The sequence below is a fragment of the Nothobranchius furzeri genome, chromosome 11, assembly GCF_043380555.1.
Source record: "Nothobranchius furzeri strain GRZ-AD chromosome 11, NfurGRZ-RIMD1, whole genome shotgun sequence".
NCBI classification, from domain to species: Eukaryota; Metazoa; Chordata; class Actinopteri; order Cyprinodontiformes; family Nothobranchiidae; genus Nothobranchius; species Nothobranchius furzeri.
In genome coordinates this window covers 32,986,575-33,011,608 of record NC_091751.1, presented here as the reverse complement: position 1 = coordinate 33,011,608, position 25,034 = coordinate 32,986,575, and the positions used below count along the sequence as shown (strand labels likewise).

At 45.2% G+C, this 25,034-nt stretch overlaps 1 protein-coding gene across 1 annotated transcript in view; it reads left to right on the top strand.

Annotated features, from left to right (window-relative positions):
* Window positions 1–25,034, top strand: part of csmd2 (CUB and Sushi multiple domains 2) — a 338,433-nt gene that overhangs the window by 218,415 nt on the left and 94,984 nt on the right. The window contains exons 27-30 of the mRNA XM_070541492.1: window positions 18,035–18,237; window positions 18,383–18,574; window positions 20,518–20,656; window positions 20,731–20,918. Coding sequence (XP_070397593.1) covers window positions 18,035–18,237; window positions 18,383–18,574; window positions 20,518–20,656; window positions 20,731–20,918 — 722 coding nt within the window. The remainder of the gene's footprint in view (window positions 1–18,034; window positions 18,238–18,382; window positions 18,575–20,517; window positions 20,657–20,730; window positions 20,919–25,034) is intronic.

The following is a 25,034-nucleotide window of genomic DNA, read 5'->3' as shown; positions in this document are numbered from 1 at the left end:
CATTTTCTGCTCCTCACTTCTGATTACCTTCAATGGTGTCTGTCTGTTGCAACCACCAGGTACAAAAACTAACTTGTTTTTATTTGACTATTTTTCTGTCCTGCCTGTTTATTATCTTCCTGCATCTCCTCTCAATCCTAAAGAAAAACTGCTACCTGGGTTCATACATATTCACCTTATGAGTTACCTTTGAACTGCAGTTCTAAAAGATCTACCGACCGCTAAAACAGCGGAGTGCTCGCCGGCCACATTAGTTAGGTACGTCACCGAGGACAAAACAGGTGATGTGCCCCACTCCACAGCAGCGAAACGCATCAGGCACAAATAAAATAATAAAAGACAGAAATTATAAAATGAAATGAGCCGACATGAACGATCGCGTGTTAAATTAGTTTTTGAGGTGGCAACACCTGATTTGATAATGTTCCTGTGGCCATGCTCAGGATGCAGATGTCTGGAGCGCGTCAACAATCAGAGCTTTGCCTGCGCAAGCTGGTTAAGGTTAGGATGGGGGTGAGGGGAAGGTTAAATTGCAAGAGAGTAAACGTCACAATTTGGTTAAATGTCCGTTTTACGGCGGGTGTCGGTACCGACGCTCTGGCACAGCGCGTTGCCTCCCGACGCGCAGGAGCTTGTCACCTGCTGACAGCAGGCTGCTGTCTTTTCCGTGGACTGCATCTTGCCGGTCATTATCACGTGACAGCGACAAGTCGATGACAGGCATAACAAGTCACTATAGCGCGGTGAAGTCGACTAGTGACTAGTTCATACAACCCCTGCTACTGCTCCCCAGAGTGTTCTGCAGCATAATCAGCACGAACTTGATATCAAATTTTTGCCTCCTCTTCGTCTCCGCACGGTTAAAGTTACCCTCGCGGTCTATCACTGGCACATCAAAAGTGAGACGGATGACACAACCGCCCCCCGCACTTGCTTGTTACCACATTCCACCCGGCCGCAATAAAAAAACGGCCATTATTCACCTCTGCAGACTCCGACACCGGCCAACATATGATACCCGGCAGTTAATTAAATACAGGCTAATATTAGAGGATTTACGGTAACCATTTTCTATTTGAAGCCACTTGAGATAATGGTGTAAACAGGTGCCAGCGATGCTAACATATCGTTACGGCTGCAACATAAACCCAAGCTAACCAAGTCAAGCTGAAGCAGGAGCATGTCACATCCAAAAGAATCCTGGCAGAAACAATCCCTACACCGATTCTGTTCATTCCTCAAACTCAGCTTTAGTAGATCTGATCCACATGTCCAAATCCTTCATGAGTGTATCTTTTCACATCGCTCACCTCTACAGACAGATGACAATAAAACGTTTTAGACTGCCAGCTTTAAAGTTTCAGCTCTGCCCTACTTCACACCATGTGGTATTTCCGAGTCTCTCCTGCATTGGTAGTTTAGATGGATCAGTGCCTTCACTGTCCCTGCATCACTGGCAAACCTCTGTTCGGTATTCTCCAAACCCATGTCTTTGATCCTATGCTCGCAATCCATAATTGAGAGGAATTTGCAATGCATTAGCTCAGGGACTTGTATATCAGTGGAAGACGGCACTCAGCGAGCTGCACAGAGTTTAGGAGAGAGCCACGGTGGTGTGACAGCAGGAATCTGTTTGAAAAGCCCACTGACAGGTTTGTCAAGAGTTACTGACTAAAGTAGGAGACAGGGAGCAAGGAGAGGAATACTGAACATGCAAATAACAAAGCTGATGAAGGAGGTGATGAGCCACCACCAGTGATGTAACTTTTATTGATCACAGCTGCACAAACCCAAAGGGGAATCTAACACGAGTAATTTCACTTCTTCACTTTTCAGGAGAACTGGTGTCATTTAATTTGAAAGTTGTAAAATAGGATGCAGCCTGTTACGCTGTTGTGACTGCTTACATCAGTGATAGTTATTCTAACTCCATGACAGCTCGGTGTAATTAGTCCCAGAGTCATCATTCATCTCCTTGTCCCAAGGTTAAACCACTTAATGTTTGGATACGACTCAAACAAGAGCAAAGCCAGCTCTCACACTACACGAGACTCATGAAGGCCACATTCACGGACTCGATCTATCTGCTTGTTGGCATGAATCTCTAAGTATGTTCGTCCATCTTTGACCTCTAAAGCCCATAAAAACCAGCATCCCTGCTCTTTACCCAGCCCCACCAGGACTCGTCTGCCGATAAAACAACTTTAGAGGCCACTTCTATCATACATACCATATTTAGAACCAAACCCACCTCGTCTTGTGTTATAATGCCCTTAGTTCAGAAGTCGGCGTGTCCCCTGAGTGTGTACTTGTTCACTCACGGTTCTAAAAGTTCCATCTCATCCCAAAGAATGTGCTAACCATGACCACCCCTCTTTATCAGGCACGTGCAGAGGGGGGTGCGGAGGGTGCTTGAGACCCTGCCCCTTTTGTCCGAAGTGCCCAAAGTGCCCTTTTTCCGGTCGTTCGTCAGATTTTAACGTACAAAACTGTTATACTGTGATACAAATCGGGCACTAGGACCATGCAGAGGCAGCCGCCTCAAGCTGAAGGCTATTTTCCCTTAGACCCGCCTACAAGCTCACTGATTGGCTCTGCCGCATCATACTAACGCGTGATTGGTTGTCCTTGCTGTCGCTCTACCTTGTAGCCATGGAGACGACAGACCGGTGTTTTCCCTGCGGACAGGAGTCTGCGTTCATCTACCTGTAAGTTTCTTTTCTGCCTGCTTCACGTCAGCTGGATAGATTTTAATATCAGAGCTTTTGTTTACGCGCGTTTGAGTCCGTGGTTAGTGTGTGTGGAGCAGAGTCAGTTAGCTGCATGTCTGGGACAGAAAATGAGACATGAGAGAGACTTCTCCTGAAGTGTTGCAGAAACTCAAAGAATCAATGTCTCACTCTAGATTCTCCAGGTCATAACTTCTGAATTACTAATCGAATAAAAATACTTAAACGGGTTCTAAAAGTACATAAAACGAGCTTTCCAATGAGGTATTACATGATGTAATTCATGTTACTCCAAAAATCGCTATTAGGAGGAAACCAGCTTTGCAGCGTCACAGAAAGAAACATAGCGAACCGCGACGGGAGAGCGAGAACCGAAAGGAGGAGATGATCTGATCCTCTTCATCAGCAGCTTTTATAAAGTTATGGAAACGTCACAAATAAAATCCACCTGGTTGGTCAGGTGTCCCAGAAGGCTGTTTCTGTAGATGGTGACATGAGGAGGGACGGATTACAGTCACACTGGTTTTTATTTGAACACTCCACTGTTTACTAAATGATTCAGCTTCATTCCAGCATTATTTATACGTACAATAAATATTTATTTAGCTGAAAATATCATTTTATCAGTGCAGAATTTTATTAGTTTACTTTTTGTAATGAAATGTTTAGATTTAACCTTTTATCTGCTTATTGATCTTCATAATGCTGGTAGAAATGCAGCTACAGTTGTGAAGTAGCCTATGAGTGTTATTTTATGATACCTAGTATTTATTTTACTGTATCCCGTTCTCTGAACCAGAGCGTAGACCTGTGGTCACAGACAGGCTGCAGTCATTAAACTGGTTAACATGAGGTCAGGGGTCACACTGTTTTCTGAGTGTTTGCAACACAGTTCTGGGTTTAAATACCGGAAGTTCGTCTGACATAGTTTGCTCAAGTCATTTTGAAGTTCCTGTTTAGTAATAAATGTAAAGAAAATTCAAATCTGTTTTTTTTTCATTTAAGCTGCAGTTTTACAGACTTTAATAAACATAAACACTAAATACAAACCAGACACTGAAAGCTGAGGTTGTTCTGAAAAAAGGAGCAGAGTTACAAACATTTTACGATTTTATTACAATTTTAAAGCCATAAAACAAAAAAATACTTGTTATATTTATGGTCATAAGAGGGTTAAACGTGATAAATTTTCTGCCTCCCACAAAGAGATGGTAAAAGTGAATGTGAGCATAATTATATACGTTTTATTACTTTATTGTGTATTTTTTATTATTGACTATTACTCCAAAGAGTTCAGATGAAGGCAACTGGACTTCTTTGGTTTCTTTAAAACATTTCACTTCTCCTCTGAGGAGCTTTGTCAGTTCTAACTGGAATATGGGAGAGTCAAGCTCATAAGCTGTAGCTGTCTGTTGTTGTTTAAAGAGCAGAAACTACTCTGAGTACCCCGCCTCTCCATCTCCTGATGAGTCGTTAGCCTCTATTGATGGTGAGTCATCGTGTTGATTAGATGCAGGAAGGTGTGACCTAGACTGAAACTGAATGAGATTCAAAAAAAAAGTTCTAATCTTTTAAACAACGCTGTTGGTCCTCTTGGTCCTTGTTCTGGTTTTCTAAAACCCTGTGTTAAAAACCTTGGTGTGTTTTTAGACGGTTCTTTTAATCTTTACAGACTGGTGAGTGCAGTGGTCCAATCAGGTTTTTATCATTCAAGGCAGATAGCAAAGGTGAAGCCATACCTTCCTGCTAATGTCCTCGAACATGTCATCCACCTGTTGGTGTCTTGCCGATTGGACTACTGCAACTCCCTGTATTCTGGCCTGGGCCAGTCCTCCCCACACCGACTTCAGGTCCAAAATGCAGCAGCTCGCTTGCTGACTGGAACCAGCAAGTGGGAACACATAACCCCGGTTCTGGCCTCTCTCCATTGGCTTCCTGTCTCTTACAGGATCCGTTTCAAATTTTTACTTTTTGTTTTTAAATCCCTTCATGGCCTGGCCCCAGTTTACATCTCTGAGCTGCTGTCCGCTTACGTCCCTGCCAGAACCATGAGGTCCAGCTCTCAAGCTCTTTTAACAGTTCCAAAAACCCGCCACAAGACTCGCGGCGACAGAGCGTTCTCTGTGGTTGGGCCCAAACTGTGGAACAAGCTACCTCTTAACATCAGGACCACACAGAATCTAGAGCATTTTAAATCCCTTCTTAAGACGCAATTTTTTGATTTGGCTTTTAATGCAGGTTGACTTGAGCATCTTAATAGTTTTTAACAGTATTTATCATAGATTGTGACTGTTGTGTGCTCATCTTATTTTAGGTTTTTATTGTTGATTTGTTGTATCTTGATTTGTTTTACCTTGTACAGCGCTTTGGTGTAGCTGTGCTGCTGTAAATGCGCTCTGTAAGTAAAATTGACCTTGACCTTGACCAAAGCTGCATTATTGGTTCTGGAAAGGTGAAATCTAAGCCCCGCCCCTATTTAAAGTAGGGGTTTTACGTTTTGACATAGATAGCTTATTTTACTCCTCTCTCAAATCATCTATCTTCTCTGTCCAGAATGTGGACTTTGTCATCTTCAAAGGTGTCCCTTGTCCTTCAGGTGAAGGTGGACTGCAGAGTTTTGACCTGAAGAGGTGGCTCTCCTGTGTTGTGTTATGTTCTTGTGTAATTGTTGTTTAGTTTCTCTAATGTAAACATCTGGACAGTCCTCCTACACTGGACTGCATAAACGACCCCACTGTGCTTCTGTTTGGGTGTTTTGTCTTCTGGATGGACCAGGTTCTGTCTGAGGGTGTTGTTGGGTTTAAAGCTTACCGGGATGTTGTGTTTGGAGAAGATTCTTCTAAGTTTCTCTGCGACTCCTGCCACGTATGTGATGATGGTGCCTTTGTGTGAAGGTTGTTGTTGTTGGGTTGGTAGCAGAGCTCTCATGTTTAGTGTTAAGTTCAGTGAGATCATAGAACGGGATCAAGAATTTTCTACTGACAGGAAAAAGATCTCAGCTAACATAGCTGTAGATCACATGGATAAGTCTCTGTGGTTGCATTTATTTTACATTTATTTTACTACCTCTTACTAGAGCTGTCTTTAGTAAGCACAAAATATCTTTGGTTGTACACCTGTGCAATAGCAATAAAGTATCTTGATTCCTGTTAAATGTACTTACTGAATGAGTGACCTTTTCAGGCTAAAACAACAAAATGACAAATACAGAAGGACGACTTTTTTCTTCTTTTATAATGCGTTGCATCACCACCTGGTATCAGAACAGGACTCAGTATTGGAAGATAATCAAAAATCAAACAACTTGGACTCGGATCAGGGGCAAAAATGTGGTTGTAACATCTCTAGATTAGTCAGCTTTAAAAACTAAAACTATTATTTATGAACTAACATTAACACTAATGACACTAATTTATATATTTTTATTATGTTGTTTGAACCCAAGGGTCTCATTATCTGAATTTTCTAACTTGTTGGATTGCTCTATAGGTGCCCTTTTTTATACTTTGAGCACCCGCCCCGCCAAAGGTCTCTGCACGGCCCTGCTCTTTATCCACACTTTCACATCTCTTCCTGCCCTTATTTTATCACAATCTTCTTTTTATCCGGGTTGCAGCGCTTACTCGCTGTTGCATCATTCAGATCACAGCAAATGAGCTGGACAAAGATTGCTTTGACCACAGTTTGGGTCGGTCAGGTTTCAAGGCAGCCCCGGTGTTTCGGCCTGCTGTGTGGATGTGTGAGGGATCCCGCAGGGCCAGTGCCACCACACACACTTGTGTGGATCACACTTTCACAATTAGCTTTGAGAACAGGAGCAGCTGCAATACTGTGTTTGCTCTATATCTCACATCTAACTCATACCGCACACTAATCTGTGCACACCCCCACATACTTAATTATTTATCCTCTTCATGCACACACACACACACACACACACACACACACACACACACACACACACACACACACACACACACACACACACACACACACACCTCCTCCGAAGATTCCTCACAGGACTCGTGATTGCAGCAATGCTGTTTTGTATTCATACGAGAGGACCTCGGCACTCTCCCTCTCTATTTTCTCTCATGTGAATACAAAACAGTCGAGGCAGAATCAAAAGAGATCTTAGGAATCTGTTCCATCCCTCTCTTTTACGGCTCATCTCCTAGCGGCATTTTCTCTGACACTTGATCGAACTGTTTTATCTCATTAAGTGGGGACCAAGTGTGAAGGAGAGCCCTCAGCGGTAAACTTCAAAACAGGTTTTCTTATGATTCTCCCGGACGTTGACTGCATTCGCAGACAAAACCTTTTTCCTGTTCTTTAAAATCACTCAGTAAATAAATGATGAGAGAGAAAATGGGATCGGAATTTTGGGCAAGTGAGAAGCAAAACAGAAGTGAAGGATTAAATATTATCACACTGATAAAATGAAAAACCATGAACGCCGTTGTGTCAGGTCACGACCTTTTCTGATAAAGTTCATTTCTGTGTGCTCTGTGCCCATGTCCCAGAGGCAGCAGAGAACATGAGAGCAAATAAAACTGTATCTCTAGTTCCAAGGTGCGAATCACAAAAGCCACCAACTGTTACAATAACACGTCAATACACACTTCCTGTTGGTGGGCTGCTGTCCACAGCCTCTCTGATACACTTCAGCAGATTTCATTTGTCTAATCCAGCCTATATCCCAGATTTCAGTGAAACGCAATAGACCGAGTGCTGAAATAAAATCTTCCATCCATCCATTTTCATCCGCTTATCCAGAGTCGGGTCGCGGGGGCAGTAGCCTAAGTCGAGAGGCACAGACTTCCCTCTCCTCAGCCACTTGGGCCAGCTCCTCTGGAGAATCCCAAGGAGTTCCCTGGCCAGGTGAGAGACATAGTCCCTCCACCGTGTCCTGGGTCTACCTTTAGGTCTCCTCCCGGTTGGACGTGCCCGGAAAACCTCACCATAGAGGCGTCCAGGAGGCATCCTGACCAGATGCCCGAGTCACCTCAACTGGCTCCTCTCGATGTGGAGGATCAGCGGGTCTACTCCGAGCCCCTCCTGAATGGCCGAGCTTCTCACCCTATCTCTAAGAGAGAGCCCAACCACTCTTCGGAGAACACTCATTTCGGCCACTTGTATCCGTGATCTCGTTCTTCCGGTCACTACCCAAAGCTCATGACCATAGGTGAGGGTAGGAACGTAGATCGACTGGTAAATCGAGAGCTTTGCCTTCTGACTCAGCTCTCTCTTCACCACGACAGACCGGTACAACGCCCGCATCACTGCAGATGCAGCACCAATCTGCCTATCGATCTCATGCTCCAGTTTTCCCTCACTCGTGAAGAAGACCCTGAGATACTTTAACTCCTCCACTTGGGGCAGGACCTCATCCCTGACCCGGAGAAGGCATTCTACCCTTTTCTGAATCAAGACTGCATGGTGGCGCAGTGGTTAGCACTGTTGCCTCGCAGCACGAAGGTCGCAGGTTCAAAACTCGCCTTTCTGCGTGGAGTTGCGTGTTCTCCCCATGCATGCGTGGGTTTCCTCCGGGTACTCCGGTTTCCCCCACACATCACAACATGCCCTACAGGTTATATAAAAAAAAAAACTTGTACGTCGCTTTGGATAAAAGCGTCTGCGAAATGAATAAACATAAACATAAACATAAGACCATGGTCTCAGATTTAGAGGAGCTGATTCTCATCCCAGCTGCTTCACACTCGGCTGCAAACCACTCCAAGATCACGTTCTGATGAAGCCAACAGGACCACATCATCTGCAAAAAGCAGAGACCTGATCCTCAGGCCACCAAAACGGATGCCCTCCACACCTTGGCTGCACTTAGAAATCCTGTCCATAAAGGTTATGAACAGAATTGGTGACAAAGGGCAGCCTTGGCGGAGTCCAGCTCTCACTGGGAACGAGCCCGACTTACTGCCGGCAATGCGGACCAAGCTCTGACACCGGTCGTACAGGGACCTAACAGCCCGTATCAGATAAAATCTTATCTCATGGAAAAAGCCTCGAGGCATTTAAGTTCTTGGTGCTGTTGTTGAAAAAGCTTCTTAAATGAATTTCCCTGGTAGATAACGGACATTTCTCAGCATAATTAAATAAAAATAACCTTCTTGAATGCTATTTAGCTTTTACTAAGAACCTTTTTAGAAAATAATAACCTGGAGGATTGACTTAACAAAAAGGAAAAGTCAGTCGTCTAGTCCTTAATGTGTTCGAATGGGGTTAGGGTTAATTTTAAGCAGAAGATGTAATATTTGCTTCCAGTCTGGTATCATCACCATCGTCCTTCCATCTTTTTATCTCTACACCATCATCCCATCTTCCTCAGTGACAAGGAAACCTGCTTTTTAGATGCTTTATGAAAGAAACCAATTATCCTAACATGCATCTCGCGGCACCCGTATTCATCCAACTCCTCCACCCACATCCCTACGGCTTATGGAGCTTCATCTGCTCTCCATGAACCTCGTATCCTCTATCCATCATCTATTCTTCCGGTAGCCCGGTACTGATCATCAGTGGCCGTGTTTTCTTTTGCCTTCTTCACCTCCTACTTTTTTCGGTGTGCGTCTGCCTTTCCACCCACCATTTCATCTTCCTCTAAACATTAAAGGCTTGAGGCGGCACATGCTGCCCTTCAGTGCTTCCTGAGAGTTGCATTAGAACATGAGGCCTATCAACACATGAACCAACATGTGACCGTACTGGTACTCGCCCACACGTGCACATCCATGCTCCAGACACGTCAACACACACTGGTACACGTGGTGTTTTTGGCTGATCGATGCAAATTCTGGGAAATTCCTGTGTGTGTGTGTGTGTGTGTGTGTGTGTGTGTGTGTGTGTGTGTGTGTGTGTGTGTGTGTGTGTGTGTGTGTGTGTGTGTGTGTGTGTGTGTTAGGGATGGGTACCAATGTCGGTACTTTTTAAGGCACTGACCAAATTCCATAGTCCATAGAGTACCGATTCACGTCATGTGAAATGGTGCCTTGTTTCGGTACCTATCCTTCATAATGCAAACTTGCGAGACAGTGATTTGCCAAAATAGACAGCAGCGCCAGGCGTTGTATCAGAGCACCATACTAGTCAGAGTAGCAAACATGCAGATTGTGCTCATTATCTGCATGTATGCTCCTTTGACTAGTATGGTGCCCCTGGATTAAGGTAAGAGTTAGGGTGCAGGGTAGGATTACAACAATGTCAGTCTGACATACATGGTCTGTCAGATGGATATATGCTGTAATATGTGCATGACAATCTGACAGTGTATGGTGCTTGGACAGAACAAGCGCTCTGAAGTTTGGGTCTACTTCACTAAATGAGACGGGTAACTGGGTGATGATGAAACCAGCAACAACGATCTCAGCGAGGCATCATCATCCTAATCTCTTCTGGTAGGTAAATAAAATGGTTAAGATAACGTTAGCTTGATATGTTAGCTTCCGTTCAGCTAATAGTGCGTTCTCTTTCTCCGCAAAATGCCTAAATTAGACTAGAAGACTGGGTGATGATGAAACCAGCGACAACGACCTAAGTATGAGGCACCTTAATCTGCTCCAGCAGCAAAATAAACTTTTTAAGACAATGTTAGCTTGATAGCTTAGTTTTTGTTTACATAGCTAATGGTGCGTTTGCGTTCTCCTCGGAAATTCCAACTTCCGAGTAGGAAAAATAAACAGTTTGAAAATGAACGTCAAATTTGGTAAATTTAGTTCATAGCAAAGATGTTTGCTTCAGTGTAATTTGCAGTTGATAAAACTACAAGGACCCACCATCACACAGTTTGTCCAGAGGAGAGGAACAGTAATACGTGGAGCTGGTTTAGTCTGTGAAATATCACAATATTAAAATACAAACTGTTGTATGGTATCGACGTTTGTTTTAGTTTCATTTGTAGTTTATAATACATGTCTCCTTATCAGGGTTATTCCAGAGGGATTAGAAGAGGATGTAACGGAATTGAAGTGATGTATCTATCTAGAGTTGTATTTTAATACACTGTAAGTAGATCACTTTTTATAAACAGAAGAATAGGCTGTTTTTATCATCAGGGAGTTTAATTAAACACTCTGTATTGACTTTGAGACAAGAAAAGAGAGAGAGATGGGATCGTTTGAGAATCTTTAATTTTGTAATTATAAATTCTAAACAATCTACCAGGACTAACTCTGTGATGGATGAAAATGGATTTGGATGTTGTGTTGGTGCGTGTGTGTGTGGTTGGTTCAGACTCTTTAGGATGACGTCATTGAATCTGGTAGTCTTTGTTATGACTAGATATCACGAGGCTTATAAAGTGATGACATGAGCCGCTATTTTGCCGTGTACGTACCCAGTGGGGGGTCTCCCAGGTAGATCAGGAAATGCCAGGTCCAAGAACCTCGGGTGTACGCTGGAGCTGTCGGTGCAGCGGTCACAACGTTTCAAAGCCCGTCTGGAGGGTCGACCCCGGTACCGTTCGGCGGCGCGTCAGCAGGTGCTCTTATTTTGAAAAGGATGTCGTCTGGTTGTTAAACGACGAAAATCTCCAGCTTCACAGTTCTTAGTTTAAAGAAGAAAACACATCTGGCCAGTCTGTGCTTATCTTTAGGATGACGGTGACTAGAACTGAAGTCAAAATGGAACTGAGCTTAAAATGGCGTTGCCTTGTTTTATATCTCTGAATTGTTGATAAGTTGTAGTAAAGTGGATTGGACACTTGAAGTCAACACCAGATTCTCCTGCGGCAGCGGAAAGCTCTGATTGGTTGGAACAATGTGTCATGCGTTTCTATGGAGATGAGGATCAGTTGTCTGTGCCGTAGTCCTGTTTTCATTAAACATAACTCATGACATATTTATTTCACAGATCATTCACTTGATTATTGTTGATCAACATCTGTTTCTAATAATTTTAATCACAAATAAAGTACTTTGATTAAGTAAAGCTTCTTCTTCTCCTTCGGACTCTTCTCCTGGAATGTAAACAGTCTGAGGAACACCCGACCTTGGTTTTTCTACACGGGTGTTATTGTGCACAGGGGGCAGCTGTGTGGAGTTGAAAACAATGAACTTCATAACCTTACAAGGATTAAGAGTCCATGGAGCTGGGTTTGTTTTTGTGTCTTTTAGAAACAGTTGTTAAACGTTTTCATATTGAAGAATTTTGTACAACACTACAATGATAAAATACAAACAGTTGTGTTTTATTTATTATGATATTTATCAAATACGGTTATAAATTGGTCAAATAATAAATATTGAATTAAAAAAGAGAAATAATTATTAAACACTCAAAAGTATCGAAAATGGGTACCGTTAAGTACCGGTATCGATTTGTAGGTACTGGGAATTGGTACCATATAGATTCAAGTAAAGGTATCTATCCCTGATGTGTGTGTGTGCGTGTGCGTGTGTGTGTGTGTGTGTGTGTTGTGTGTGTGTGTGTGTGTGTGTGTGTGTGTGTGTTTTGGGGGCTAGACTGTTGAACAAAGCCTTTGGTTCAATGAGATCAGCAGGTGACCACTGTAGCTATTCCAATAGAGTTTTAACTGGAGGTAGTTTTATGAATGGACTTTTGGGTGCAAGTGAATTTATACTTCTCTAGTTTTACAACAGTTGGTAATTTAAGGTTCTGCTTTTGAGAGAAAATGGCTATCAGATGAAGATGTGTTTATCTCCTTTGGGGTGTCTGCTCGCAGCCGTGAACGATTATGTCAGATCTCATAATGCAGCAAAAGCGTTAAAATGCATTTCACTGCACATTTATGTGAAGGTTTGCTGGTGCGCCTATCTGCATCGGTTAGCTTTATGTGCATTTCATTCATAAATATCATGACAGGAGGCTTTTTCAGAGGGGGTGAAAAAATAGATTGTGGAGTAGCCACAGGCTGCTGCTCACACATCAGACACTAAGGGAATCAGAGTCTGACACCAATTATGCAGAAACATTGGGGCTTGTTGCTAAAACCGACATATCAGTGGGTTGCTGTTTCCCTTCTGCATCATCCATAGCTCAGGGCTCTGTTAGTATATGTGGGTAATAAAATGAGGATACTAACGCAACCAGGACTATGTATGATGACTGGGCCAGAGATTAGCATCAAGCTCACTGAATTTAGAATGTTTTTAAAAAGATGAGTGGTGGACAGGTTCAGTTATCCATCCTGAGCCTCAGGACAGATACTCACAGCTGTGTAGAGGATGAAACGAAAGCAGGTCTAAGTATCAGAATATATCATGTTTCATTTAGCCTCGTGTGAGTCAGCAATTCACTTGGTAAACATTTGTGAGAACATTTTTATTGCAATTTTTTCCAAACTTTTATCAGATTTAGATGAGTTCAGAGAATTCAGATGGGTTTACACCATAGTCATATTAATTCTGGACGTAGGACCACCCATTTCCCTCATTTCTCTAAATGAAGCCAAATCTGGGTGGTTCCCATCACTGCCATCTTGGCCGTGTCATGTCTCCTCACACCATGACAGTCCAAAATTATGAGAAGAGGTTGAGCTGAGAGTGGGGCTGAGGGTGTGAGCAAATGAACCCACATAGCTACTAGCTAACTGAGCTAACCCCCGAAACTAAGATCATCGACATATATACTGGACAAATCTGTTGTTGTGTTGTGGCTTTCGTTATGTAGTGGCCTTTTTTGTAGTTGTGGCTTTTTGTTGTTGTGTTGTGGCTATTTGTTGTTGTGTTGTTAAAGTTAAAGTCCCATCAGTTGTCACACACACCAATGTGTGTGCGAAATTTGTTCTCTGCATTGGACCCATCCCCTGGGGGAGCGGTGAGCTGCAGACACAGCCGCACTCGGGAATCATTTGGTGGTTTAACCCCCCAATCCAACCCTTTAAGGCTGAGTGTCAAGTAGGGACGCATTGGGTCCCATTTTTTCAAAGTCTTTGGTATGACCCGACCAGGAATCGAACCCTGATCTCCCAGTCTCATGGCGGACGCTCTACCACTAGGCAACTGAGCTGTTGTTGTGGCTATTTGTTGATGTGTTGTGGCTATTTGTAGTTGTGTTGTGGCTATTTGTAGTTGTGTTGTGGCTATTTGTACTTGTGTTGTGGCTTTTTGTTGGTGTGTTGTGGCTTTTTGTTGTTGTGTTGTGGCTTTTTGTTGATGTGTTGTGGCTTTTTGTTGTTGTGTTGTGGGATTTTGTTGTTGTGTTGTGGCAATTTGTTGTTGTGTTGTGGCAATTTGTTGTTGTGTTGTGGCTATTTGTAGTTGTGTTGTGGATTTTTGTAGTTGTGTTGTGGATTTTTGTTGTTGTGTTGTGGCTTTTTGTTGTTGTGTTGTGGCTATTTGTAGTTGTGTTGTGGCAATTTGTTGTTTTGTTGTGGGTTTTAGTTGTTGTGTTGTGGACTTTGTGTTGTGTTGTGGCTTTTAATAGTGTTGTGGCTTATAGTTGTGTTGTGGCAATCTGTTTTGTTGTGGATTTTTGTTGTAGTGATGTGGATTTGTTGTTGTGTTGTGGATTTTTGTTGTTGTGTTATGGCCTTTGCTGTTTTGTGGATTTTTGTTGTTGTGGCTATTTGATGTTGTTGTGTTGTGGCTATTTGTTTTTGAGTTGTAAATATTTGTTGTTGTGTTATGGTTTTTGTTGTTGTGGCTTTTGGTTGTTGTGTGGTGGCTTTTTGTTGTGTTGTGGCTATTTGTTGTTGTTTTGTGGATTTTTGTTGTTGTGGCTATTTGTTTTTAGTTGTAGATATTTGTTGTTGTGCTGTGGTTTTCGTTGTTGTGGTCTTTTTTGTTGTTATGCCTTTTTGTTGTTGTGTTGTGGCTATTTGTTGTTGTGTTGTGGTTTTTTGTTGTTGTGTTGTGGATTTGTGTTGTTATTTTGTTGTTGTTGTGCCTTTTTGTTGTTGTGTTGTGGCTTTTTGTTGTTGTGTTGCAGATTTTTGTTGTTTTTTGTGGATTTTTTTTGGGCTTTTTGTTGTTGTATTGTGGCAATTCTTTTTTGTGTTTTGGCATTTTTGTGTTGTTGTGGCTTTTGTATATTGGCTTTTGGTTGTTGTGTTGTGGCTTTTATTGTGTTGTGTTGTAACTTTTGCTATTGTGTTGTGGCATTTTGTTGAACCAGGCTGTAAACATGTTAATTCCAGTTGTGAAATTGACATTTAAATATGGGAGTCAATGGAAACGCTAATTTCTGATGCCAGCCCCTAGCGTATGATGGTGCAGCTTCAGTGTTGGGAGCATAGTTGGAACCATGGAATGCTCCCTTGGTCTACACAGAACATCCTTTTGAACGAGTTTAATTTATTTCTGTTTCAGACATCTCCAGGAACATGCATCATCCTGAATTCTCACGTTTAAGCTACTAGCCTCACACACAAGGGCATACACATGCAGGGACACTCAGCGTCTCACAGCCATTGGACCACCAGCTGGTTGACAACTGCCTCAGCTAAATTGAAGAAAAGACATTGTGACAGCTTCATATTTTTGGTGTCTAGTCTGAAACGCCAAAATTGTGCTTCTGACTAACTCTGTGGAACCTTCACTGAGTGTGTTTGATCCTGTGATTCACTCTGAAAAGTTATTTTTCCTGTTTCACGCTCTGCTTGTACCGTTTTTATCTCTAATTATCTTCATTATTCATTTTATTAACTCAAAAAGATTCTTTTTCATCTGCTTTTCCTTTGATCATTTACTGATGAATAGAAACTATTTTTTTATCTGCTGCTTCAATTATTTAAATTTACACTTTGGTCTCATTTGAAACAAAATTCATAAAGACTGAATTTGGACCCAAATTACTTTAAAAAGGACGTTTGTTTAACCTTCTAGACAATGTTAGAAAGAGAGGTCAAAAAACATCCAGTAGTGTAGTTCAGGTATGTGACAACATCTCTACAGGATGTGTATGTGTGTGTGTGTGTGTGTGTGTGTGTGTGTGTGTGTGTGTGTGTGTGTGTGTGTGTATGTGTATATATATATATATATATATATATATATATATATATATATATATATTAGGGGTTGTGTCAACTAGTGACTTTTTGTGCCTTTCATCGACTAGTCGCTGTCACGTGATAATGATGCAGTCCTCGCAAAAGACAGCAGGTGACGAGCCCCTGCGAATTGGGAGGCGACGCGCTGTGCCAGAGCGTCGGTATGCGACGCCCGCCGTAAAACGGACATTTGACCGAATTGTGACCTTTACCCTCTTGCAATTTAACATTCCCCTCACCCCCATCCTAACCTTAACCAGCTTGCGCATGCAAAGCTCTGATCGTTGACTCGCTCTAGACATCCACGTCCTGAGCATGGCCACAGTAACGTTATCAAATCAGGTGTCACCACCTCAAAAACAAAGTTAGCACGCGATTGTTCATGCCGGCTCATTTCCTTATATATATATAAATATATATATATATATATATATATTTTTTTTTTTTATTATTATTTTTTTTTTACCGTGTTCTGTCTGGCTGTGAAGCAAGCAGAGTTGATGTTTGAATGCTGGTAACAAGCCTTACAGATTTATTCTCAGGTGGACCATCAAAGCGTCTGCTTTAAATGTCACGCCTGATACTTCAAATTTTATTGTTATTGTTTTTGAATGCTTTGTAATTCTGACCAGACACGGAGACAGAGGTGAAAGAGAAAGGAAAAGACAAATGTAAGGTTTCTCTATAGGAGCGTCCAATAGAGAGTGTGAGGGACCACAGATCTGGCCCCAAAGATGTGTAGGAGATGGGGGGAGCTCCAAGTCCCAGAGATCCAGGCACTGCCCCAGAACACAGGAACCCCAAGGGGACTGCAACCAGAAAGGCCCCCCGCCCCCCTCGAGAGGCACAGAGGATCGCCCCGGGGGGCCACAACCAGCAGCCGGCAGAGTCACGGGAGACATCAGCGGCAAGCCCACAGGCCCGCCCGCAGCCTCCCACCCCCTAGCCGGCCGAGCCCGGGACCCAGCGACCCAGGACCCGGGGCGACCACCCCTGCCGGGGACCCAGCAGAGCCCAGGGACCGAGACCTCACCAGGCAGCGACCGGGATTGATCAAGCAGACGCCAAATCTTAAACTCCCTGACCCGGGATACGAAGATCTATATCATCAAAGGAGGTCCCAGGAGAGGGGAGGAGTCAAAGGCCCCACCTGACATATACAGTCATACACAAACACAGTCACACACTCCCTCCCTCATGCTCACACATACACATACAACCAAAGACTTACAAAAATGCACGCCGGACACCCACTGATCATCAGTGGCCGTAACCCTAACCCTAACCTTAACCAGCTTGCGCATGCAAAGCTCTGATCGTTGACTCGCTCCAGACATCAGCGTCCTGACCACGGCCACAGTAACATTATCAAATTAGGTGTCACCACCTCAAAAACAAAGTTAACACGCGATCGTTCATGCCGGCTCATTTCCTTTTATGTTTTCTGTCTCTTATTTGTGCCCGATGCGTTTCGCTGCTGTGGAGCTGAGCACATCACCTGTTTTGTCCTCCGGTGACGCACCTCACTGGTGTTTTTGCGGTCGGTAGATCTTTTAGAACTGCAGTTCAAAGGTAACTCATAAGGTGAATATATATGAACCCAGGTAGCAGTTGTTCTTTAGGGTTATAAGGAGATGCAGGAAGATAATAAACAGAGACAGGACAGAAAAATAGTCAAATAAAAACAAGTTTGTTTTTGTACCTGGTGGTTGCAACAAATAGACACCATTGAAGGTAATCAGAAGTGAGGAACAGAAAATCAAATAATTATTTTAATGTTTAGAGCAGCAGGAACTCTGAGAGGCTGCAGGCGCATCAGTGAGTTTGCAGCCGCTGCACAGGGGGAGGGGGGAGAGGGCTGAAGCAGGATGCAGAAACTACCGTCGTTAAAAGAGATGTGTGTTAGCTTTGAAAAAGTGGGCGCAATTTTAACAGCAGGGCGGAGCTCAATTGTCAAAAACTCCAGCGAGCCAAACCCCCCCCCCCCCCCCCCATGTATGACGTCATCAATGAATGGTCAAAGTCGACTCGATTTTCATTACTTGACAGTCGACTTAAAAAAAATTAAGCCATGCAACCCCTAATATTTACGTATATTAGGGGTTGCATGACAAATACATACATATATATATATATATATATATATATATGTGTGTGTGTGTGTGTGTGTGTGTGTGTGTGTGTGTGTGTGTGTGTGTGTGTGTGTGTGTGTGCGTGTGTGTGTACATATTTTGACATTTCCTGAGGAGGTTTGGAGTGTGACAACATCTCTATGTTTAACAGAATGTAAACACTGAGTAACAGATGAACTAAAATTGCTTGTTTTGTTTGGTTTTATCAGCCTGCACTTCCTGGTTTTCCACACTGAGGAAGTCCACGACGTGCTTCGGATCTGGGATGGTCCCCAGGATGGGGGGGTGTTGCTGAGGGACCTGAGCGGTTCGGCGCTGCCCGTAGATGCTCACAGCACCTTCAACACCGTCACTCTGCAGTTCACCACAGACTTCTTCACCAGCAAGCAGGGCTTTGCTCTGCAGTTTTCTGGTGAGAACGATTAAAACAGGAACTGGACGGCTCTCAATAAATTCACCACTCACTGTTTAGATACCAACAACGGCTACTTTAGATGTCACAGCTGCTGAGAGTTTTCATGTTGTTCCACTGATGAACTCCACATTTACTTCTTTAGTTTCTACCGCGACCTCCTGCAATGACCCAGGCATGCCGACTAATGGCACCCGCAGCGGCGACAGCAGGGAGCCTGGGGACCATGTGGTGTTCCAGTGTGATCCTGGGTACATCCTGCAGGGGGCCAACAAGATCACATGCACGGAGATCAACGGTCGCTACTTCTGGCAGCCAGACCCCCCCACATGCACAGGTGCTGCCAAAACCCAGCATGCACGCACTAATTATGCTTCAGTACTACATGGATTTGTGTCCTTAACCAGTTTAGAGAAACAGCCCCTAATGCAGCTCAGGATGTGTGATCTAAAACAATCGTGTTTTAGTCTACAAAGACACGTTTAAAGGTAGAAGTATATTAGGGTTAGGTAAGTCACACGTCGCTAAACTTCAGAAGGTCGCTGCTGTCGTGTCAGGCTGAATTCTGAAAGCTCCCCACACGGCTCAGCATCATCTGTGTGTGAGGAGAGGGGAGAAGTGGAGGGAGGAGAGGGTCGAAGACAGGAGGGGAGGATAGAGGAGGAAAGGACGGCGGGGGGGGGGGGGGGGGGTTGGGGGGGTAGGGAGAAGAGAAAGGAGGGGAGGGGAGTGGAGGAGAGAGGAGGGGAGGGGAGGAGAGAGGGGGATGGGGAAAAGGAGGCAGGGGAGGGGAGTGGAGGAGAGAGGAGGGAGAGGAAAGATAGTGGAGATAGAGGACGGGAGGAGAGGGAAGAGGATGAGAGGGGTAAGAAGGGAAGGAGAGGAGAGGAGGTAGGAGATTGGGGGGGAGAGGAGAGGGGAAAGAGTGGAGTGGAGTGGAGGGGAGGAAGAGAGGGGAGAGAGGGAGAAGAAAGGGGAGCAGAGAAGGGAGAGAGGAGAGGAGAGGAGAGGGGGAAGAAAGATAGTGGAGGGGAGGATAGAGGAGGGGAGGAGAGGGAAGAGGACGAGAGGGGGAAGAAGGGGAGGAGAGGAGAGAAGGGGAGGGAGGAGATGGCGAGGGAAGGGGAGGAGAGGAGAGGGAAAAGAGTGGGGTGGAGGGGAGGGGAGGAAGAGAGGAGAGAGGGAGAAGGAAGTGGAGCAGAGAAGGGAGAGAGGAGAGGAGAGGGAGAAGGAAGGGGAGCAGAGAGGAGAGGAGAGGGAGAAGGAAGAGGAGCAGAGAAGGGAGAGAGGAGAGGAGAGGAGAGAGAGAGGGAGAAGGAAGGGGAGCAGAGAAGGGAGAGAGGAGAGGAGAGGAGAGGAGAGGAGAGGGAGAAGGAAGGGGAGCAGGAAAGGGAAAGAGGAGAGGAGAGGAGAGGAGAGAGAGAGAGAGGGAGAAGGAGGGGGAGCAGAGAAGGGAGAGAGGAGAGGAGAGGAGAGGAGAGGAGAGGGAGAAGGAAAGGGAGCAGAAAAGGGAAAGAGGAGAGGAGAGAGAGAGAGGGAGAAGGAAGGGGAGCAGAGAAGGGAGAGAGGAGAGAGAGAGAGGGAGAAGGAAGGGGAGCAGAGAAGGGAGAGAGGAGAGGAGAGGGAGAAGGAAGGGGAGCAGAGAGGAGAGGAGAGGGAGAAGGAAGGGGAGCAGAGAAGGGAGAGAGGAGAGGAGAGAGAGAGGGAGAAGGAAGGGGAACAGAAAAGGGAAAGAGGAGAGGAGAGGAGAGGGAGAAGGAAGGGGAGCAGAAAAGGGAGAGAGGAGAGGAGAGGAGAGGAGAGAGAGAAGGAAGGGGAGCAGAGAAGGGAGAGAGGAGAGGAGAGGGAGAAGGAAGGGGAGCAGAGAGGAGAGGAGAGGGAGAAGGAAGGGGAGCAGAGAAGGGAGAGAGGAGAGGAGAGAGAGAGGGAGAAGGAAGGGGAGCAGAAAAGGGAAAGAGGAGAGGAGAGAGAGAGGGAGAAGGAAGGGGAGCAGAAAAGGGAGAGAGGAGAGGAGAGGAGAGAGAGAAGGAAGGGGAGCAGAAAAGGGAGAGAGGAGAGGAGAGGAGAGGAGAGGAGAGGAGAGGAGAGGAGAGGAGAGGAGAGGGGTCAAGCATTTAACTCCACCTCCTAAAATGATCAGAAGCCGTTTCTGACTGGAGGACTTGGGTGCTCTCCTCCTGGGGTGTTTGTACCAAAGCAGCTCACTTGTCCAGATGTTTAGTGGATGTCCAGCGGTGGTGCTTGAGGCTTCACAGTGAACTCTCTCGTCTCTCTCCGTAGCTCCGTGCGGTGGGAACCTGACCGGAACAAGGGGGCTGATCCTGTCTCCAGATTATCCCGAGCCCTACCCACACGGGCGCGAGTGTGACTGGAGGGTGACCGTCACGCTGGACTATGTCATCTCACTCAGCTTTAATCAGTGAGCTGTTGGGTATCAGAATAAGTGCTACATGACCTGTTGGATGACTGCTGATTGTGAACGTGTGTGAGCAGGTTCAGCTTGGAGCCCAGTTATGACTTCCTGCACATCTACGATGGGCCGGACTCCCTCAGCCCCCTGCTGGGTAGTTTCTATGGCACAGATGTTCCAGATCGCATCGAGAGCAGCTCCAACACACTCTTCTTGGCTTTCCGCAGCGATGCTTCACTCAGCAGTAATGGATTTGTGCTGCAGTACACAGGTACACTCTTTTGTTACAAAGGTTAATTGGACAGAACTCTGAATCTGACGGGCTTGTCGTCCCTGGCGTCCTGTGATTTTAATAGGATGTGTGTCTTTAATCCTTAAACAGTTCATGTTTTATGTTCCTCTTCTGGCAGATTAAGGATGGATTAACCCTCTTTTTCTTCGAGGTCTTGCTCTATTTTGTGTATGTACTTATTTTCTGGTCCAGCGTGTTTGAGAGGAGCAGCATGAGAAGCTGTTCTGCTGCAGCATCCTGATGACTTCTGCTGTTGTTGATGCGAACCTCCTCTAGCAGTCTACCAACACAAGGAATTATGAAAATGAAAAGCTGACAGCATGCACAGTTAAGCTCTTTTTGATCAGTGCAGCTGAACAAAGGCCTCAGATACATTAAAGCAAACAGCATCCTGGTGTCTCGTCACAGCTTGGCCGACCACAGCACATCACACCTTATGCTCCCGACAGAAAGCACAGTGATGGAGGGCCAGTTGGTTTAGCTTAGCACAACAGATCAATGTTCTCCATGTCTGACTGTGACCCTCATGGTGGACCACCATGTCTGTAGAATTTCTCAGACCCTCAACAGCCTCTGAGGTAACTTGTCTTGCTTGGTTCTTTAAAAACACAGAAAAGTGGCGTTTCGGCTAATTACCATAGCCATCTTCAGAGCTGTCTGAGTGGGACAGGCATCTTTTTAGGACCTTCTTGCTTAAGGGAACAGTGGTAAACCTTCCTGTTTAAGGCTTCAGACATGTAGCCAGTTCCAGATCGACCCTCAGCTCTCTGTTTCTTGGCTGGTGTTCAGATGGGATTTGATCCATACAAGCAATTGAATACATTTTAGAATGCTATCTGTTACCACGACCAAGTGCAGCGATTCACTTTCTAAGTGCACATAAATGGTGGAAAATGGCCGCTCAGTAAGACAATGTTACAGAGTTTGCCCCTTAACTGACTCCCAGCCGTGTGTGATGCTGTGTGGGGCCCTGCACGGCCAATCCGTAGCAGCAGATGGACCCAGTGTGTTGCTCAGGAGCACTCTTTCAGCCCTGCTTCCAATTCTCCACACTAATGAACCATAACCAAATAATACGTACATTTCCTCCTCAGTTTCAGACAAACCACTCGGCTTTGGCTGCCGCTCAGAGTCGTTGGGTGTGCAAGTTGACGAGTTGGCCCAGCTAGCATCTAGTCATTGTGCAACCAAACATTTCATTATGGATAAAAGCTTATGTGCTGTCGGTCTCTTCATAAAGAAGACACACACACACACACACACACACACACACACACACACACACACACACACACACACACACACACACACACACACACACACACACACACACACACACACACACATACACACACACACACACCTGGACAGGGTTCACATTTCCCTACAGAGGCTCATTAGAGATTAAATGGGAGCACAACACAGAAAACTGAGGAAGGAATTATGTGAAACCTGCATTTAAAGTCAGCTTATCCAACGCCGAACACCTAAAAAGCTGAAAACCTGCACATGAATGTGGCGCTGGGGGATTTCCTGACAGGCGTTTGCTACCATGACCTCCAGATGAGCTTTCTGTCTGAACCTTACATCGCTGAGCTGCACAAGCTTGATGTCCAGCCTCGAGCCGCGGATGCCACGGTTGAACGCAGGAAGACAGCCATCTTACATGTCCTAAAACATCATGAGGGTTATCGGATCAAGAGGTCACGTAGTGCACCGTAAACAAATTTACCAAACTTTAAGAGACTGTCCTTGAGGACACAAGCTGCTGTCTGCTGCCCAGTAGTGCGAGGACACCATCTGAGAGCTAAGAGGATAAAAACATCTTCAAAGGTGGAGTCTCCTCCCATTCCACAAACTTCTGTTTTGGTTTTGCAAGGCAGTTATATTATCTTCTTCTTTCCCTGGGTGTGGCCCTTCAGGAGTCTTCACAGCCAATCATCTGTCTCCATTGTGTTCTGTCTTCTGCCTCCTCCTCCCCTACACCATCTACCTTCATGGTGCCCCCACCACACCCATAAATGTCCTTTTTGGTCTTCCTGGGAATTTTATTCTCTTAGAAGGAAAAATGAAGCTTGATGATCTTACTGGTCTGACGAGATCCCACAGGATACGTGTTTGTGTCTGTGTAGATGTTACGTCTGCTGTCGTACTGTGCTGTGATTCTTCTGTTCTGTGCGTTGCTGCACAGGTTCTGTTCTCGGCTGGTCAGCTGATTGCTTATCTGTCAGTGAAAGCTCTGGTGGGTCCGTAACAGAAACCGGAGGATCCTCGTTGCCCACGCGCCCCCATCCTCCAGTCCCCGTTATGAATCCACTGGAGCTTTAGCTGACCGACTAGCAATCAGCCAACCTCGAGAATGGTGCCAGTGCAGCAAAGCACAGAACATAAGAAACAAGCCGCACTATGACATCACACATAACAGTCTGGAGGTCTGTTTCATTCATGAACACCTGGCTCATGAAGGCCATCCTCCAGGAGAATACCACTCTGTTGAAAACATTAGAAGAAGATGTCAGTTCTGGGCTGTGGACATCATCATCTCAGAATCATCTCCATCAGCCCACTGGAAACACCATCCAGCCTCCTGACAAGGATCAGCAGAAACAATAAATGACCCCAGAGTCAGCTGACCAACAGCTGTTTGAGTCTAAGAAACTCTCTTCGTGTTTATTTGAGTCTTGCCATTTTGAAGCTCTAGACTTTGTCTTCATCCATCGGCTCAAAATGTGGATTCCAGTTGTTGTTGAAGGTGTTAGAAGGAACCTTCAGAGGGAATCGGCTCACTTCTGAGTTTGGTCTGTGAAACGAAGACAAACGCTCCCGCCGTGCACTCAAGCAACACCTTTCATGTTCCACAGAGAAGCAGAAAGTAGCTGTCTTTGGAGAGTTAACTGTTCATTCCGCCTTAAATAAAAGTGTATTTGTACTCACATCCATCCGAGGCTCCTACATCCCTGCCTCCTATTTCAGATGAGGACTTTATCTACATCGTCTAACAGCGAGGTTGCTTAAATTAAACGTTTTCTCTGCAGCGACAGACGACATTTATCACACTGCACTGCTTCCTCCCAGCTGTGACGCTTTATTTGGCGAGACGGCGAGGGACGGTTCAGATCTAAATCAGCCCAAAGTCTGCAACAGGTGCTGTGAGAGACGGACATGCCCTCTCCCGGCCCGCTGTCACTCTCTAAATTACAGCTTCCTGTTTGGTCTCGAGCTGGTTGCCTAGAAACCAGGCACTTATCCAAACAGATGTGTCTCCATCAGCACACGTGGACTGTTATCTGTCTGTTAATGATAGTTACGTGGCAGGGAGCGTGTTTGGGTTTGAAAGGAAAAAGAGAATGTGGTTCCTGTAGCTGATAACAGAGCTAGTTTTCAAAGGGCACTAGTCAGCCTGAAACAGCTCTGCACAGCGTGGTTTGGCTCAGCTCAGCTCAGCTCAGTGTAGATGTGTTTCCCAGCCAGCTCAGGCTGAACCAGGAAACGGCGGCAGACAGTGAAGCAGCAGGCAGAAAACTCTGGCGCAATCAGTGACTCCGCCTCCTAGCCAATCAGCCACCAGAGTCGCGATGCTGGCCCGGCTCGGCCTATGCAGGTAGTAGAGAGAAAATACCGAACTGTGCTCTTGGGCCGAGCTACTCTGAGTAGACCCCTTTTGAAAAAGACCTTACGGCTAAACCGTTTCCCTCCTTAAAACAGTCCCAAAGCTGAATGAGACAAACTAGTTTATCTGTTGTTGTCGAACGCTAAAGTCTTAAGCTGAAACGTTCCTGACGAGTGAAAACGTCTGACTCACTTTGCTGCTGGATGTCAGCTCATCAACTATCAGAGTAAACAAAACACGCTGAAGCTAACGGCTCTGGGCATCTCTCCGCCTTCATTTTAGTTGTACAAGTGTGACGTGAAACTAATGGTAGGTCTGCATAACACACACAGACACACACGCACACACACGCACACACACCACACACGCACACACACACACACACACACACACGCATGCGCGCACACACTAACACACATGCACGCACACACGCATGCGCGTGCACACACGCACACACACAAGCACGCACACACGCACATGCACTA